The sequence below is a fragment of the Rhipicephalus sanguineus genome, chromosome 1 (assembly GCF_013339695.2).
Source record: "Rhipicephalus sanguineus isolate Rsan-2018 chromosome 1, BIME_Rsan_1.4, whole genome shotgun sequence".
Taxonomy (NCBI): domain Eukaryota; kingdom Metazoa; phylum Arthropoda; class Arachnida; order Ixodida; family Ixodidae; genus Rhipicephalus; species Rhipicephalus sanguineus.
The window spans coordinates 241481153-241500373 of record NC_051176.1 but is presented as its reverse complement, the minus strand read 5'-3'; the positions used below and the strand labels follow the sequence as shown (position 1 = coordinate 241500373).

Sequence of the window (19221 nt, the reverse complement as noted above, 5' to 3'; positions counted from 1 at the left end):
CTTATGGCGTGCGAGCAAAGCCCGTGACGCACTTGTCGGATCCGTTCGCAGCTTGTCCTCTAGTGGCTCTGGTTGCTGGGCAGCGCTAAGAAAGCTGGTGAATGTCCTCAGCCGAAGTGGGGGATTGGTCCACAAGTCTAGGGAAAAAGGTGTAAAGACCATATTCTCCGAAGAGAGGATTCCTGCATCAATAAAGCTTATGGAAGGGTGCAGATACGCGAAACGGTTAGGCCACGGGTGCCCCGATAGATATAGATAGATAGATAGATAGATAGATAGATAGATAGATAGATAGATAGATAGATAGTAGATAGATAGATAGATAGATAGATAGATAGATAGATAGATAGATAGACAGACAGACAGACAGACAGACAGACAGAAAGACAGACAGACAGATAGACATAGAGATAGATAGATAGATAGATAGATAGATAGATAGATAGATAGATAGATAGATAGATAGATAGATAGATAGATAGATAGATAGATAGATAGATAGATTAAAATAACACTACTGGGTTACTCGGTGGAGCCCCTTTCCAGGATTTCACTGGATATACTGCGGCACGCCGGGCCTGGTCAGTGGTCTCCAATCGGCTCCCAAGTCATGCAAAGCCAACAGCTTAACTAGCGAAGCCCCTGTACGTTTTATGTTTATATTTCTATTGCTTAGCGAGGCTTGGTCTTTCAATACTTGGAGAGCGTTCGTAAAGAGAAATGTGTCGGTGTAGTCAGGCCAAATTTTCCTCTCCGCAGTCGTTTTAAGGGCCACATTTCCTGTTGCTGTGGCACTTATCTGCACACGTATCTCTTCGTATCTTTTTTGTGGTCGTTCATTTATTTTCCCCAATCCGTCAACTGTTGATTTAGGACAGGGCTCACGTACCACTTTGTCTTTGTCTAAACGGCGGCGTGAATCGCGTTATTACGCTGCTTTGCGTTATTCATTGCGATGTACGTGATTTGTTCGGTCGGTGTCGCAGAAAAATGTTTTTGTCAAGGACAGGCAGGGTGCGAAACGCGGCGTGTAGAAGAACAGCAGAGCTGAACTCGCCGGAATGTCGTTGCACATTACACTTTCACCCATGTTCTGTTTAAAAAAAATGCTTTCATACCTCTAAAGAAAGCATGAAAAGTTACAACCGCAAACAGAAGGCAAAATTGTGTGCTTGTAATATTGCACACGCAAAATGTACTCGTGGCATGAAACTTCGCCAATAAAGGTGTCCTTTGTGGGCTCTTCACGATTTGAAAGTGCGTCTGGTTCACAGCTTCCTTGCTGAGCTAGAAGTATTGCGACCGATTTCATGTAGAGTGCACCTTAAAGGTTGAACTTCATTCCCGTATAACACAATCGCTCTCAACGGTCAGTGCAACCGCTCCCCTATTTTATGGAACTATTTTTTTCACCTAACAATCTTTGCTGAACAAACAGGACCGACTTGCCTCTTAGGAGGATATTCCCGGCAACTCATTCACTTGTGAATGCTGCTGCTACTATGATTCGACGCGAGCAGGGGCAGCAGGTTTAACGTACTCAAAGCATGTAGTCGAATGACCGACCCACTCAGCCCGCAATCGTGCAGTGTTATTGTGCTTGGTAGCTCACCGAAGGTCGCGGGATCGAATCCCGGCCGTGGCAGTCGCATTTCGACGGGGTCGAAATTCTAGAGGCCAGTGTACCTAGGTTCAGGTGCACGTTAAAGAACACCAGAGGATCGAAATTACCGGAACCCTCCACTACGGCGCCCCTCATAATCATATCGTGGTTTGGGGACGTGAAACCCGAACTATTAAAAAAATGAATGACTGACGTTTTTTTATCATTTTTTTCGTTGAGTGAATCAGCTGGATTTGAAGTGTGAAGCTCGCTTCTTTTTTCAATTCATATAGTTATTCTCTAAATACGAGGTTGCACGCTGTCAGTGTAGAGAACGGAAAAGGAGCAGGCTGGGACCAAATATTATAGAATGCACATAATGATCAGTACAACGGAAACTGTTGCCAGACCGATGAACATCACGTTGACAGTCTAGCGCATGCAAAGAACGAATTTCTTCGCTTAGATGATTGGCGCACCTGACGGTTAGCACCGTCTAACTTTGGGGCTGCTATTGCCAATGGCTTCTTGAGTGCCTTTATTTACATGCACTGCGTAACTTAGCAATATATTGAAGTGTTTGCTCTGCTTTTCAATCTTTTTTTTTCTGTGCTTTGAGTTATGTTTGTCATACAAAAAGGAGTAACCGGCTCCATTAAAGGCACCAACCTCTCCGGTCAATCAATATCAATAGAAAAAGAAACCTTCCTGTTAGCATTATATCCAACTGAAGGATATAATAAAGCAAACATACAGGTAGATAGGATTCACAGAGTAACTCTGACGAGTAAAGAAATCTGCTATGTATACATCAGATACACCTTGACAATTGTCTCTATATATTACGGTAATTAATTCCTCGCAGCATTCAAGTTACAATCAGAGTAGTAAAGCGCTGTACAGTCTTTTTGCTTCACATGGTTACGTAAAAAATGAAACTAAAGTGAATGTAGCGGCTGAGATAGATTTAGCGCAGTTATTCCAGCCTCTGGCCTAAGCTATGCACACTCAAGCGAGCTCTATCGCAGCTTCTGTGCAAACAAGCGAAAGCGAGAGCGTCGGTTCCGGCGAATGTTGCCGCACTTCCCAGGAGATATATCACCGCCAAGGAGGTTGTCACTGTCCAAACACGCGCGAATTTCCCGACGCCGTAATTGTCCCTCTCTCGCGAGAAAGAAAAAAAAAAGCAAATATAGTAATAAAGACCGGCGCAAGCGGTGGCGATTGGAAGAACAATTGCAGGCGATCACGAAGCCTATCATGCCTAATGGCCGTTTTCCGCTCTGTGCTACGCCAAAGTAGAGGACGAAAGAAGCGAAAAAAAAAAAAAAAACAACCAGACAACAACGATACAACAACAACAAAAAAAAGGGGGGCGAGAGAGAAGGGGTTTATTCGCCAGTTGCATCGTATCGCCAAGCAACTCGCTGCCGTGTAAGGCATTTCCGTGCGCTGGTTCGAAAGCGAACCCCGGTACGTTTTCGGTACGTTGTGACGGCCGTGACTAATTAGCATTTGCAACGAACGCCGCCCATTACGCAGTGGATACAGTGACAGCCCAGCAACGCTCGCTTCAAAGCGTGCACCCATAGGGTGGCATGAACGGAAGCGCTACAGAGGATCCTGTAGCTGCGTCAGGCGTGATAGCAAGCCATCCAATTTGCTTTCTCAGTAACTGCGATAAGGCTGTGAACTCACGAACCTTGGCACAGACTCCTAAGAGGTCACTTGCCTTTAGTGAATTAATGTTACAAAAGAAAAGGAAAGGTGGGTGCAAAGTAATTCTTGTGACTGCGACCCCCGTGACAACATTAAATTCCACGGTTTATAGAATCCCAAAACCAAGATATGATTATGAAACAAGACGGTAACTCCAGATTCCAACCAGCCGGTGTTTCTTTAACGCGCGCGTACATCTATCTGCACGTTTTTGCATTTCGCCCCCGTCGAAATACTGCCGCCGCGGCTGCCAATCGCACGTGCGGTCTGGCGCTTAGCAGTGCAATGTCAGGCGCGCTAAGCTACCTCGGATAGTAAGAGGCGGGTTTAATAATACAATTGCCTCCCACGACACAACACGCACCCTGTGTACTTCTTTAGAGTGAGTAGAGTGTTATGCCAGGTGCCCAGCTAACTCAGAACGAAGATTAAAAAAAAAACACAAAAAAACATGCGTTCCTAGGACAGTTGTACCTGCTGTATTAGTGGTAGTCATGTACTAAGTGTGAATATTAGTTATATTTTATTGAGCCAACCTTTTAATTCTTACTTTAATTGGTAAAATATTAACTCCAAGTTGTAGGCTGCCTCAAATAACCTCAGAATCAAGCATTTATTTTGTGCTGAAATCGCCTAGTTTTTTTTTTTTTTTCGAGAAAAAAAACAAAGGCGCGCGAAACACGCCAAATATGATTATAGACGCGCGCTCGATCACCGCTACTCAAACGCTTCCAAATGTTCGTTGGTTGATACACGGCTGCGTTCGTTCATCGCCACATTGTACAAGACTTCACGCTCTTTGGTGGACGCGTCAGCGGCATGTTTTCATGCCGCGCTACAATAGTTTGCAGAAGAAGCTCCAATAGTTGCTATTTTAGCAGTTTGAAATAGTGAAATAAGAAGCTTCCCACTGGAAATAAGCTGATTTAGACTAGGATAAAGTAACCTATTATCTGACACTTTCGGCAACGAGGTGAAAACGGGCTAGCTGAGTTTTCCAAGGCAGTGATGGGATAAGGAAGACCCCCCCTCCCCTCCCCCCCCCCACACACACCACATTATTTTTTTTTGTTTCTTAATGCAGTAGCCAAGCATGTAACCAACCATGCAAGTAGCCATGCAGATAATATGAAAAAAAAGACGTGTAAAGAATATAAGGCAAACATAGAGGGGACGTATGTGCAGCACATACGTGCAAAGTATGTCCAACATGTCGCTGAGCAAGCGCACTTGGCCGAATTTACATCACGCGTCCGTATCGTCTTAACGTGATGTAGTCACCAGAACGACTGGATGAACAATGATGAACGGTCGCAGCAACTCTGTAGGAATATGCCTATATGTTTTGCATCGCCAGTGCTTGATACAGGAGGCGCAACGCAAGACTTCCTGTCCTGGAATGAAAATAAAAAGGAAACGTTTATGCGACTTTGCAAACAAAAACAAGGAAGCACGAACTTCTCGCTCGGCCTCCCCTTTTCTTTCATTGTCGCTACGGGTATAACACAATGATCACATGGTTCTACAACTTGCCACGCGGCTTCATCCCTTTGCACGGCACTACTTGTACAAGGGGTTTTCGAATGGCCCTGCTGCCTTCGGAAAGCGTCCTTATCTAGCCCGCGCGACGAAGCATGACAACGAGCGACGGTTTCCTTATTGCGAATACGTTTAACAAGGGTTCCGACGCAACTGTGCCGATTGCAGACTCGTCACAGGCGACAAGTGCGACGACGACTCATGTGGGTACGCGCTGTGCATCTCGTATTGAGGCTTTAATCACGTGCATATAAATAGCAGACCCTTATCGCAGGCGTTCTGAGCCCCTCTTCCCACCGCCTCCCTCCTCGTGCCGGTCGCGAACGTCTACGGAGGCCAGCAGACAGCGGCACTTCCGCTACGGTTCAAAACGAGGCTCCCTACTGTTCGCGACTCTATTCAATCCAACGGCCTCCTTTCTATACAAAACAGTTCTTCAAAGCCCCTCTTTGCCTTCAGAGATGGTCTGTGCAGCAAGAGACGACCTTATATGCAATGAACGCATCGATGCATATGTCATAGCATTACAGAGATCTCGGATGACATAAGAGAGGCGCCGCGCAGAGTGCTTTATGCGGAATAGAACGCAGATCAGGCCTGCCTTGCAAGGCTAGGTTGTTTCAATAGCAAAACACATTCAGACATCGCACTGCGAGCTTCTTAAACGAAGTAAAAAAATAAATAAAGAACGTAACGTCAATCCGAACGTATGCGCGGATTCAAACTGAAGTCAGAACGCTCAATAACTGATCACGAGGACGACGTTCTGTTCGGTCAATCTCGGGGAAAACGAAGCGTTGCATATGGCTTTATGCGAAGGAGGTCTGCTAAATATGGCCACTGCAGCGGTACGGCAGAGCACGCACGTTCGAACAAGCGAGAAAAGGCAAAGCCTACATGGCAAGGTAACTAGCGGGCGGGCTCTGCCTTCACGCTCGATGACATGCGTGTGTGCGAGTGTCACGGTTCACGCTACCGCCCCCGAGTAATTGCAAAATATCACGTTAGCCCTGTATCAGGGAAAGGTTTGCGAAAACATTATTTTTCGATCTAGTTAGCAGGAAACTACAGTACATAATAAATAGACGATAACACGTTCGTTGCCATCGCATCTGTTCTCATGGAGGCTCAAAACTTCTTTGGGATGCAGGTACAAGCATTAAAGCTTCGTCATATATTCTGAGTGCAAATCTTACTACACAGGCGTTTTCAGTTTTCAGTTTTTTTTTAGACAATGAAGATTTTTTATAAATATACTACGACAGTTAAGCACATGTCGTCTTCCCACACGGCATGCCCGTTCTCGATATCGGCATTAAAATTCGGTGAGTCTCTCAAATTACGCGCAATTTTGGTGATTTCTAAAAGATGGCTATCCCATAAATATTGACGGCCTGCAACCTTCCCATATAAACAACTGGCCTCAGGGTGACAATTAAATCTTTAATTAACAACTTTTGCTAAATATTCATTTCAATGTAACTTCCGTTGATGCAAAGTATTTGCGCATCGACGTAGAGTTCGTGTGCCAAGACAACGGGTGCCTGACTCACATCATTTTTATTTAAAAAAAAAACTGCATTTTCTTAAACAAAAACAGCCCGCATATTTCCCAGAACTTCAATACAATTTCTCTCGCCGATTGGTATCGCAGTTAAGAACATGCACGAGTTTGTAAGAGCAAAAACCTTCGCTGCCAATGCCATATCAGTCACTGTCAATTCTATGCACAGCGGCAGTTACAAATGTTGGTGTTGTTAACAGTTGCTAACTAGAAGTGCTAGTAAACGTCTCAATGGATTCCACTTCGCTACTTGTTAACCACCCTGCCTTTCACTTATCGTTAGGTCGCTTTCTTTCAAGAGCGCAATGCTTTGACTTTACGCATATGCCCACAGCTAATCAGAAAATTTTTGTGGCGGCCGGTGTCCAGCATCATGTGAGGAGACTTTTTTTTTTTATTGCAGCTTTTGCCAAATTTATGGAGGGCCCATATAAATTATTGAAAGATAAACATTTTAGTTCGGCCACCTCCAAAGTTCGTCGTGTCAGAAAAAAATTTCCAATTATAGGTTAGCGAAGAGTACTTCGACAGAGTTCGGCAGACGACGTATGTATTTAAATATCTGATGGTATCACACATTATTCGTTGCCACTCAGGCTGCAAATTACTGCGGTGCCGCTTTCGAATAGCAGCACGCTATGAAAAACCGCAGTTAGACGCTTCTTCATAGATGTCAATGTTGTTCTGAAGAGCCCATAGGTGTCAGAATGTCTATCCCGCGTTGCCCCAGATTTGACTCTATCGTGATACTGCCAATTCTTTTTTTCTGCTCTTGCCTACGGCGTGCGGCTGCAAAAGTCAGGACGAAAGCGATAAGCAGAGCGCACTTTGAACCTGACGCCGTTACCTTGATCGCTTCATTAGTAGCTTGCTTCCGCATTAGCCTCTCTGCTACTGTGGAGCGCAATCGGACCAAAACCAGCAGGAGAGCCATAATGGCATGTTTATTATCATTAACTCGGAGTATTGGCAAGCACCCTGGGAACCATTACGAGGACTGCAGCCCCGAGAGGGCGGTGGGCAGAGCACAAGTCGAAATTCGAGCCATCAGTGAGAAGCGAGAGCCGTGGGATCCCACCCTCATATGACTTAATTAGAAGGCCCCGGAGAGGCCCTTGCCTTTCCTTCGGGGATTCCTCTTGCGAGCCCATCGGAGGACCGCGCGGAATGGCTGGCCCCTCTCGCCTCCAGTGAATCGCAGATCAGTCCCTTGTTCCTGGTCGTCGCTAAGAAACACGCGTCAGTTAGCGACAGATAAGTAATAATGCTCTCTCGGCTGCAGCTTTTCTTCGTTGAGCTCCCGGTCCCACACTCCCTGCGTAGGTTCAGCGCTTCTTATACGCAAAGCGCGTATTCATATTATTACTTGTAATATTACGTAGCTAATTCCTTGCGAAGTGTTTCTGCATGTTATCGACTGTGCACGTTAAGGAGATGAGCTACTTCTCATCGTCATCCAAATGGAGTTAAAAAATGTGCATTTCCCGCGGTGAGCTGGTGACATTTTACCGACGTCACAGTTGTGTTCTAATATAATCTTCTTACCAACAGTGTGGCTAAATGTAAATTTAAACACCGTAAAATCCCGAGCACGCCCCCCTCCCCCTACGATGAAAGATAATCCGACAAGATTTGGAGGGGGTGCCCTTGCTCGTTCATGGATCAAAATTCAAGATGGCGGCGGAAGAGCCGCTCATAATAAAGAAGGCACACCCGTGCTTCTAATGAAATGCTTTATTGAACACGCATGCATTCACTGTATTTATTCACCTCATCGGATAAATAAAAAGTGTGAATGAAACAGTGAAAATGACGGGAGGGGAGGGGGGGCTTGCTCGGTCATTGGCGCATATTTGAAATCTCCCGAAAAAGGAAGGGGGGCGCTTGCTCGGGTGAAGGCGCTTGCTCGGGATTTTACGATAGACTCTTTCAAGCAGTAAATGTTCACAAAGCAATAATAATGAAAAAAAAAAAACGGAGATGACACACTTGGCGCTGAAGTGTTCCGCTTTTTCGATCTTCGTCCAAAAAGCGCTACGTCTACTCGTCGTCTTTAATCACCAAGTACGTATAATTGACGCTTTATTGAGATATTTTTTTGCACTAAATCGACGCCTCTCTAATTTCGCCGTGCAAGTAAGCTCAGTGATGCAAGCCCCAAATTTTGTTATATAAAAACTCTTCAACTATCACCAGCTGCTGTATGTAGATAAACATCCTCACACTGCAGAGTGAACAATACGGGTGGCTCTTATTCTTGATGGCGAAAATGAGAAGGAGCAATACGTGTTATCTTGGCAAAGAAAATGTGTAATATTAGGATAATCCAGCCAACATAAACGTAAACTCGCAAGAAAAGCCACTGACAGAAAACTTTACACATCCAATAGTAAGGTTCCAATCCTAATCCTTTCCACATGATGCAAGTAATTTAGGGAGTAGTGAAAATCTATGTCCTCTTCCTGAGTCAACAACTGGGGCTGCAACCTACATATACCCACCCACAAGGTTGTGTAACTGAGATCACTGTTATCAGGGTTTAAAGCACCCTGTTGCTCAACGGGGGCCCCGTTGACCGATCTTTTTGACCGATGGCATCGCGAATTACGGAAACTTTAGGATCAGGCAGCTGATCAATGAAACCTTGCATGCTCACTGAAGGCATCAAAGCTGCCGATGCTGATACTCTCGCTATGCTTCTTAGATATTGCCGCGATGACAGGGCATTTTACTGGGACAGTTGGTGCCTATCTACAGGTTCGGTCGCCATTACGCAAAACAGGGACGGCCAACAGGAAACGAGATAACCTGTGATCACCGAGATATCTTTCAGTGGTATTATGGTTTCCTTTGTGTCGTCTACATCAAACGCTATGCTCTGTCACTCCGACACCTTGTTTTGACACCGCATCTAACGTCGCCACCGTTTCCACTACATGCCAACACTACCCCGACCCCACGGCGGAGCGGCGGATTACAGTAGGGTCATTCCACGCCAAACGTCCTAGACATTGCGCTCGACCCTCTCCAATTGTATTGTAAAAAATTGTGGACGTTCATATCAGTGCACTATTTGCCCTCGGAAAGTATTTTTTGGAAAAAAAATTTTCTTGTCTGTTACAGTGATTTGAATTTTGCCGTAGTGGGTGAAACATAGGTTGCAAAAAAATACTCTAAAAAATACAATACTTTACGGAACGCCTTAAATATCTCCTGTTTACTTGAAAAGGAATGGCACTATCTTATTATCATCCATTGACGACCACTACTTCGTCTCTTACGGTGCTCGGCTGCTGACCCGAAGGTCGCGGGTTCGATCCCGGCCGCGGCGGTCGCATTTCGATGGAGGCGAAATGGTAGAGGCCCGTGTACTTAGATTTAGGTGCACGTTAAAGAACACCAGGTGGTCCAAATTTCCGGAGCCCTCCACTACGGCGTCTCTCATAATCATATCGTGGTTTTGGGACGTTAAACCCCAGATATTATTATTATTACTACTTCGTCTCACAATGTGCTTTGTGGTGAAGCAATGTTGCAATTCTGCGCCCATTTTGATTATTTTTTAAAAATTCTACGAATATTACAGACAAAATAGGACTATATCACATGGCTGGATAGTTGGCAGTAAGCATGTCAAAAAAGTATTGAAGTCGATGACCGAGTAGTTTCGAAGTGGAAGGGGCGCAAACATTGAAAAATGTGTGAAATGCTCCACGTTCAGGCACATGTAGAGTGGTGATGCATTCCAAGTAAAAATGCACGCTTGGTTTTGTTGGGAAGAGTAAACAAAGGAGATTTATTTGTGAAAGTTTAATTGGAGTGTTTTTTTGTTTTTGGCGAGAAACAAAAATTTATGTTGAGCGTTCGCGGCGTGCCTGGGCGCGGGCCCGTAAGTCCGCTTCACTGCGCCGCCACTGTTCCTTGGGGCAACGGAAGTATGCAGCGCCCACGCGGGTGGCACGATCGTGTGCTGCTGTGAGTTTTCACGTTTCGACACGCATTCTTCGGCTTTCCGCAGTGCCGCCGACGAAGTGTCAGGGAAAACGAGTGATGGTTCGTTTAAAATATATTATTATATAATAAAAGTGGCTAACAGGCACCGGGAATACACTTATAATTCTTTTTTATGGGCAGCTCGCTTGAACGTGACTCGCGCCATTCGTGCCTCGGAGCCGAATGGTGCTACGTATTCTTACGCTCGGATCTTCGGCAGAGGTGAACTTTGCTCCGGTGAATCGCGTCGCCGAGCGAACACGCGGCACTCGAAGGTTCGTCTTTCGGCCGCATCCCTTGGCAGCGCGTAAGATAAACATTGCGAATGGCGAGTATACTGCTATCGTGTGATATTTTAGACGGAGAGCCTGTACAACGGAAACCGAAAGCGATAAATATACAAAAGGACGAAGCCGCCTTTATCGTCCTTTTAAATGTCTATCGCCTTCGCTTAGTAATCGCAAGGCGATTACTAAGATGAAAGCATCGCATGCAGCGTGGCAGAAAGTTGAGCTCTCAGCAAGGTTTGAGTCTACAATCTCCCTCAAAGGTACGCGCACGTTTCACCTATTCGTGCCATCATCACTGACCACTCTTAATGTCCGGCTCACCACCTACTCAGCAACACAGGCATTTCAAGTGGCGAAAACCATACGTCGGCAACGGAAGTAAGAACTGCAACCTCCGCAGAGATGGAAAACACAACCCAAGCTCTGCGCCTGTCGTACGTGTGCATGCAGTGACGTGGCAACGAAATCGTGCTCTGCTCCGACTACTAACCGGCAGCCTTTAGTGCCCTTCCGAAACATTCTGCCAGCCATATACACTGTTTGCAAGTTTTCAGCAACGTGAAAACTCACAGCAGCACACGATCGTGCCATCCGCGTGGGCGCTGCATACTTCCGTTGCCCCAAGGAACAGTGGCGGCGCAGTGAAGCGGACTTACGGGCCCGCGCCAGGCACGCCACGAATGCTCAACATTAAATTTTGTTTCTCGCCAAAAACAGAAAACACTCAGATTAAACTTTCACAAATAAATCTCCTTTGTTTATTCTTCCCAACGAGACCAAGCGTGCATTTTTACTTGGACTGCATCACCACTCTACATGTGCCTGAACGTGGAGCATTTCACACATTTTTCAATGTTTGCGCCCCTTCCACATCGAAACTACTCGGTCATCGACTTCAATACTTTTTTGACACGCTTACTGCCAACTATCCAGCCATGTGATATAGTCCTATTTTGTCTATAATATTCGTAGAATTTTTAAAAAATAATCAAAGTGGGCGCAGAATTGCAGCATTGCTTCACCACAAAGCACATCGTGAGACAAAGTAGTGGTCGTCAATGGGCGATAATAAGATAGTGCCATTCCTTTTCAAGTAAACATCAGATATTTAAGGCGTTCTGTAAAGTATTGTATTTTTTAGAGTATTTTTTCGCCACCTATGTTTCACCCCCTACGGCAAAATTCAAATCACTGTAACAGACAAGAAAATTTTTTTTTCTTAAAAATACTTTCCGAGGGCAAATACTGCACTGATGTGAACGTCCACAATTTTTTACAATACAATTGGAGAGGGTCGAGCGCAATGTCTGGGACGTTTGGCTTGGAATGACCCAGTAGTGACTTTGGATGGTCAATGGTATATCTGGCAGTCTTCACCTGCACCGCTTTGGAGACAACCGTCAGCGATTCTCTGAACTGAATAACTTATTATCTTTTTTTTTTGCACTTTCAGAACTAATCAGAAGAACCGTTTTTTTTTTCTATTTTCCTCTATTTTGTGCTTAGAAACGATCATCGATATCGGCTTCCGCTTCATTTTTACAAGAAGAATGGGTTTTCTCTTTTCATTTAATTTGTAGTAGCAAAATATCAGTAAAATAAAAGTAAAAAAAAGAAGAGCTAGGAACTGCGGTTACCCTGACACCTCAGACGCTACAATAGAGAACATGCTCATCGAAGGCTCACAATGTGTCTAGCATCGAGAAACACTTATTGCCGTCTTGTCGTCATAAATCGGCGTCCCTTATCGCTAAAGAAAGTGGTTGGACCGTGAAGCTCCTGTCCCTTTGTATTCAATGAAGCTTTGAAAGCCCTGTTGCGGACAGTGATATGATAGTCCACTGTGAACAATGCCGATACAGAATTTCTACCGTGCATTTTTTGTCACAAGGCAGCAATCGCGTTTGGTGTCTTTGACCATTTGTGTGCTTCGGGCTAGAATAAGCTGTTTTTTTTTCCCCAAAGTTGAAATAGTTCTGCGTTTTTCGCCTTAGTGACTTTTTTACACGCTTTCCTGTCAACTCAACTTTTCGTGGATAGAGCGTATACACATGCTCGTTACAGATCATGAGTCAACTGGCAATGCGCATGAGTACAATGCGCATGATGTATATTTCTTTGCAACAACGAATAATGCTACCAGTATATTGTGAAAGTATTTTTATTTCGCATTCAAGAATGCGAAATTCTTAAAATTAGTTTTTGTACTTCGAAAATTTTGGGGTTTCGCGTATTAAAACCACAATATGGTTAGAAGGCACGTCATAGTGACGCTCTAGATTAATTTTCAGCAACTGGAGTTTTTCACTGTGCGCCTAAATCTAAACATACGGATGTTTTCGCATCACCCCCCCTCCCCCGTCCCCCCACCCTGTTCTCGCTATTGAAACGCAACCACTGTGGCAGGGAACCGAACCCGCGTCCTCGGTCTTAGCAGCGCCAAACCTTAGTCGCTACGTCACTGCTAGTCGCTATTGTCAGTTCTATGTTTCACATTGTTTAGTCATTTGTTTCTTTTCTCTAAACTTTTTCGTGTCGCAATTGACCATGGGATGTGGCCATGCAATCATCTGACATGGATTACCAGCGAAACATAGTAGAACATATGTGAGCAACAGCCGCAGTTGGCAAAAAAAAAAATATTGCCACCGGTAAATACACACTTACTGTTGTAAATATTTTTATTCAGGAATTTTGTTGCTGATTTCAAGGTGCTGATTGCTGATTTCCTTCTCATACTTTGCTGACATACATACATACATACATACATACATACATACATACATACATACATACATACATACATACATACATACATACATACATACATACATACATACATACATACATACATACATACATACATACATACATACATACATACATACATACATACATACATACATACATACATACGTCCTTAGAGTAGGGTTCCCATTTCTAACTCCTGTAAACAACAAAATGTAAATAGCGAGAGATAATAATCTTTAATGAAATTCCGGAAAGGTTAGCCTGGCTTGTCGCCAGGCTTGCTACTACAGGTGTCGGGTGATCACTATGATATATGCAGTGATCACTTATACACACAAATAGTACGGACTCAAGCTTAAAGCATAGTTCTCGTGAGCCAAACTGTGCGAGGAGCCTCATTGCAGGATCTTGCAACAAGGGTCGTGCGCAGGCGCGTGGGTTATACATAATCTTTTAAAAGTTAGACGAATATTAGATTATTAATAACATAATAACCTGCAGTTTCTCAGATACCTACATTTAAAAAATAAATCCCGTCTGTGGCTTGCTGTCGCTTTCACCATATCTTTTGCCTTTCGAATTGGCATGGAAGACAGTGCTGCTTGCAACCACTGCGGCGGTGAAGAAACGATAGAAATGACAAAGACCAAGTTCTTTGTCTCTGTCCTCGCTGCAGCGCGCATGGACTGCCTTGACGACAGACCCCTGTCGGAACAGTTAGGGCTAGAATGCCGACCTGAACTGTCGTCGCACCAGAAATCAATTAAGGCCTTACTGAACTTTTTGCGGGGTGGGGAGGGGGGGGGGGGCTTATTGAATAGACTGTTCACCGCGAGATCGGCCTATAGGTGGCCGCACCGTCGCCGCGTTAGCGTGGATAGGCGGTCGGCGGCGCGTATACAAATTACGCAGCCGCGCTTCGTCGTAGGCGGTTTGTGTCGATTGTCGGCAAATAAAGCGTGTTGACTGCAGCCTAATGGTTATGTATACGCCCTCCATTGTCACATGAATGCATGAAACCGGCCTAACGTTCCTATTACGTGTCAGCGAAGCGCAATCTGCCAACCACTGGTACTGGCCTTTGGTCACATTCGTGTTTTGCACTGTGCTTGATGTTTTTTCTTGCTTTATTTGCACGTGTTTAAACTGTGTTTAGCATATACCACAATATAAATGGTGTTGTGCGACTCAGCCAATTAAGTATTTACTTCTTGCTCTAGCGGCTACAAAAGAAAGAGTACCTGTATTTCTGCGTAATTAGATGAAGTAGAACTTTGTGCACTCTGCTTTTCTGTTTGCATGAATACGTGTACCGCTATAGAAATGCGTGGCTTCAGGTATTTTTCACTGCTAACCATCCTCTGCAGACGCTAGTTCACGCTTTGCGGAATCACAAGGATTTCCAAATTGCGAACACTTCACGAGATGGTGTCGCTAAAATTCTGCATCCACACCTCGACATTTATACTTTTTTTAGTGCATTTGGACGACGTCAAGTGCACTATGTGATGTGCTTGAAAGGCAAATTGGTGCCCACATTGAAATGATTTTGGCGAATGGCCGGTACGACGGTTAGACCTAGCGCCATACCGACACGTGTATGCACTGACTTATTAGAGTGCATACAAATCCGGTCATGATGATAGGCCCGTGCATGACGTACACAGACACGCGAACACGGTGTGGCTAGCAGACGACGCAAGGAGCCATCCACACCTCTGGGTTTCGTCCGCTCGCCGCTAGGTGCCGACTCTGCTCGATCTCGTGGCCAATAGTACCTCTTTTCTTTCGCCTGCTCTCCGCTTTCCTTTCCATCTTTCTTTCCCTTTCCCCTTCCCCTTTGTGTAGGGTAGCAAGCCGGATGCTACAATTCTTGTTGACCTCCCTTCCTTTCTCTCATTTTATTACCTCTCTCTTTCCGTCTCAGTACGCATAGTCCTAAAATTCATAGTATGAGCTTCAGCGCAAGAAGTCTCGAAATGAGGATTTCTTTGTCCGTTTTTTAACAGAATTGCAAGACGCCGAACTTGACGCAAGAAAGCCTGTAATGGATCGTGGTGATACCGGTTGCCTGGATTTGCAGAGCTTGACACCTCACGGAGGCGGCCACGGGTCGCTTCCGACGCCCACCTATTCGTCCTACTCAAGCAAGAACATCTCTGTGGCGAACAGTAGCAGCAACCACAGCGTACACGACACATCTTCGGACGACGGCAGCGGACCCATCTCGCCGAGGATTCCGCGTTCCTCACTGCGTCACCACGGGGCCTATCATGATGACCGGTCATCAGGAACTTCTCTAGTCATTGTGGACCCTATGGAAGGTTCTCGACCAAAGATCTGGTCGCTGGCCCAAACTGCCACGTCAGACAGCCCACCCGGTATGCGCCGTTCACCGGTTCCGCCACTCAACGATCGCTATGGCTTTCAGCAAAGACTAGTCAGCGAAGCCAACGCTGGAACGGCAGTGGCCACGTCAGGTTACTACCGTGACTTACACACGGATCCAAGTTTCATGTCCACCACGCAACCTCTACATGCACAACTGGGTCACCAAAGTTCCAAGCAGTCTACGTCCTGGATCAATGGCCACTCCCCCATGGCTCCATCATCAGCATCTTCAGCCGGCCATACTGACGTCCTCAATCTGACCCCGGAAGGGTCGCCGACTCCCTACGTCTTGAGCCGCCCAAGCATGGGTTGCATATCTCCCCAGCCACAGCAAACAACGTTATCATCAGTAGGACGAAGGTTCGCTCTCACGGAGGACAAAGAATCAGCAGCGGCACGCCACGAACAGTGTTTGGTGAAGCCGGAAGGCAACGTGTATGAGACAAACGTGCACGACATGGCCGTCGCAGAAGGTGCCAACTTTTGCCGACGGCAGCAGCAGGCCCAAGCTCTGATGACACTTCAAGGGAGCTGCCTCACAGAGGCCGCCACTTCAGCAGCACTGGTTGCTTCTCGGCTTCCGGTCCACTCGACCTACATGACTGCTGGAGATAAGATGGACAAAGGTAAGACGTGGCTTCGGCGCCGCAACGTTTTTCAGAAAGATATTTGTTCGTTACGTTTACCTGTGCAGCTGAGATAATTCGAAAACTTGACGGCTTCTCAGCGGCATTCTACTATATCAGGGGTCTCAAACACGCGGTCCGCTGACCTTTCGCTAGCGGTTCGCGGCCCGCGCATGACATGTCTTCGTCCCGTGATTTTTTTTTCTTGATAAGTGTGCTCATGAGCTACTCAGACATAACTAGTCTCAAGCATTTCTTTCGTGAGGTACACCGTTGCGGTCACCATGTGTTGAAACATGAACCATGGAGCAAAAACTGCATATTTCAGAATCGGCGTACACATTGTAGCCATCTCGGAAATCGGTATCGATATGTTTCTCGAATCCTGACGCCAAATGCCCTTCAGAGATGTGGGAAAGGCCTTCTTTCCAATGGCAACGTTAGTTAACGTCTTGTTCAAGCTGTCTAACTCCCCCCCCCGCCCCCCCCCCCCAAGCATTAGCCTTCTTCATTTTCGTTTAGCGAACTGGGAGCGCGGGAACGGACAACGGACAACCGACAAGGAAGAAGCACACAACACATCGTGTTGTGTGGTTATTCCTTCGTCCGTTGTTCGTTCTCGCGCTCCCAGTTCGCTAAACGAATATGAATTACCAACTATCCCACTTATCGAGCCTTCTTCATTGTCCCGGCCCTCACGGGACTACATTTTGTGACTGAGGCCCGCTAGCTGAGGTGAGTTTGCGAGCCCTGTACTATATGATAAAGATAAGCCGCATTCTCAACGTAAGCACTGAAACAATGCAAAGCCGCTGAGGCGAACTGTGACCAGACAAGTGTACCGCCAGTGTCTTCTGTACACTTGTCAACTAGAGATTTCTAGATGCAGCGTTTCTGGCTTGCGGGGATGCTACTCCACCGTGGTACCTATAGAAGTTAAGTTGTCGTGCTGTTAAGCTCTGGTACGCGGGTTTTATAACCGGTCATGGCGGCCGCACTTCGATGGGGGCGAAATGCAAGAACTCTCTGATGTAGTTGCGCTTAGCAAAATTCACGAAAGACAAGAAAGAGAGAGGGAGAGAAAGGTTAAGTGAAAGGCAGGGAGGTTAACCAGAAGAAGGTTTTTCCGTTTGCTACCCTGCACTGGGGAAGGAGTAAGGGGGGATAGAAAGGTAATGATGGAATAAAAAAGAAAAAGGTAAAAAAATAAAGAAAAAACGCACACACACTCAAGCACGGGAGTGTCATAGTCGTTTAGCCAGGCCGGTTGAGCGCAGAAACTTCAGCAGCGCCTTCGTCTCTTTCTGGTTGGAAGCTCGAACGTACCGGCAATCCAAAATTAATTGTTCAGAAAGCGGCTGGTCATCGAGGCGTGCTAGCGTTGCTGAGAGCTGTTGCCTCTGGGTGCTGTAGTTAGGACACAGAGAGAGAGAAACATTTTAATGAAAAGCTGGAAATGTTTGCCTGGCCATTCGCCTGACATGCTACTCCCGGTGCTGTGTAGTTAGGACAATGACAAAGACGTGCGCAATGGTTTCCTCGCTGCCACATTGCTCACAGGCATCACTGCCTGCCATTCCGATTCGGTAAGCAAAGCTGTTCGTTAAAGACACTCCAAGCCACAGACGGCAGAGGGCTGTTGCTTCGGATCGGGATAGTCAGGATGGAACTTGGAGTGACGGATCCAGACGGTGATGGCGGGTATACAGAAAACCGGACGTATTCGACATTGAATGCGTTAGATCATGTGCGGGCGAGCGAATCTTTGACGCTGCGTGGGTTCTTAATAGTGGAATGGCTTCCTGCACGCCACTTTCATGAGCATTCCTTGCAGAATTATCGGCATGTTCGTTGCCGTCGATGCCACAGTGGCCTGAAAGCCATGTCATGACCTTTATCTTTTAATTCTTTATAGGTTTTTCTATTTCCAATACTAGTTGCTCTTGTGCACCACAACGTAAAGCTGATGACAGACACTGCAGGGCTGACTTCGAGTCTGTAAATATGCCCCATTTAAGTGGTGACCTTAGTTCAATTCTTTTAACTGCACTCTGGAGTGCCTCAAGCTTCACAGCAGTCGACGTAGTCCTATGAGACGCTCTAAAATTATAGATTTCGGCTTTTGCAGGGAAGATACAGTTGTCGAGCAATCCGTTTAAAGTTTAACGTGGTGTGCGTATTCCTCGTGTAGCATCAGCAGAGACAGCTGCTTTAAAGCTAACGACGAGAGCTCCGCCTTCTTCCGAACCTCTGGCACTGTCAAACGAAGTTTAGGCTGATCCAGGCACCAAGGGGGTGTCACGATTCTTTCAGGAGGCGTGTAGTCTGTTGGAAAGCACTCTCGGAAAGCCGAAATCCTCTTGCTAGAGAACAAGACGAGTATGTGCCATACTCTCTTTGTTCCCTTCACAATGTCATACCAACTAGCCCAAGTTGAAGCTTTATTGCCAGAACACCCGTGCACTTAGATTTGCGTACACCTTTAAGATCCCCAGATGGTCCAAATTAATCCAGGTTGCTCCATTACGATGTGTCTCATAATCGCACTGTGGTTTTGGCGCATTAAACCCCAGAGCTCTTTCTTTCTTTTTTTTTTTTTTTTGTGGGGGGGGGGCAATACTAAGTTCCTAAAGGCAACCTAATGACTGCGGCGAAAACTGATTAAACTGCAGGGCTTTACGTCCCGAAACAGCACAATAGATTATGAGGAACGATATAGGGGCCGAGCCCGGGTTACTTGTGATC

At 45.9% G+C, this 19221-nt stretch overlaps 1 protein-coding gene across 1 annotated transcript in view; it reads left to right on the top strand.

Annotated features, from left to right (window-relative positions):
- Positions 1 to 16480, top strand: part of LOC119375411 (iroquois-class homeodomain protein IRX-4) — a gene marked incomplete at its 3' end in the record, with an annotated part of 120643 nt that extends 104163 nt beyond the window's left edge. The window contains 1 exon segment of the mRNA XM_037645593.2: positions 15469 to 16480. Within this exon segment, the coding sequence (XP_037501521.2) occupies positions 15469 to 16480 (1012 nt within the window).
- Between the last annotated feature and the right edge of the window lie 2741 nt (positions 16481 to 19221).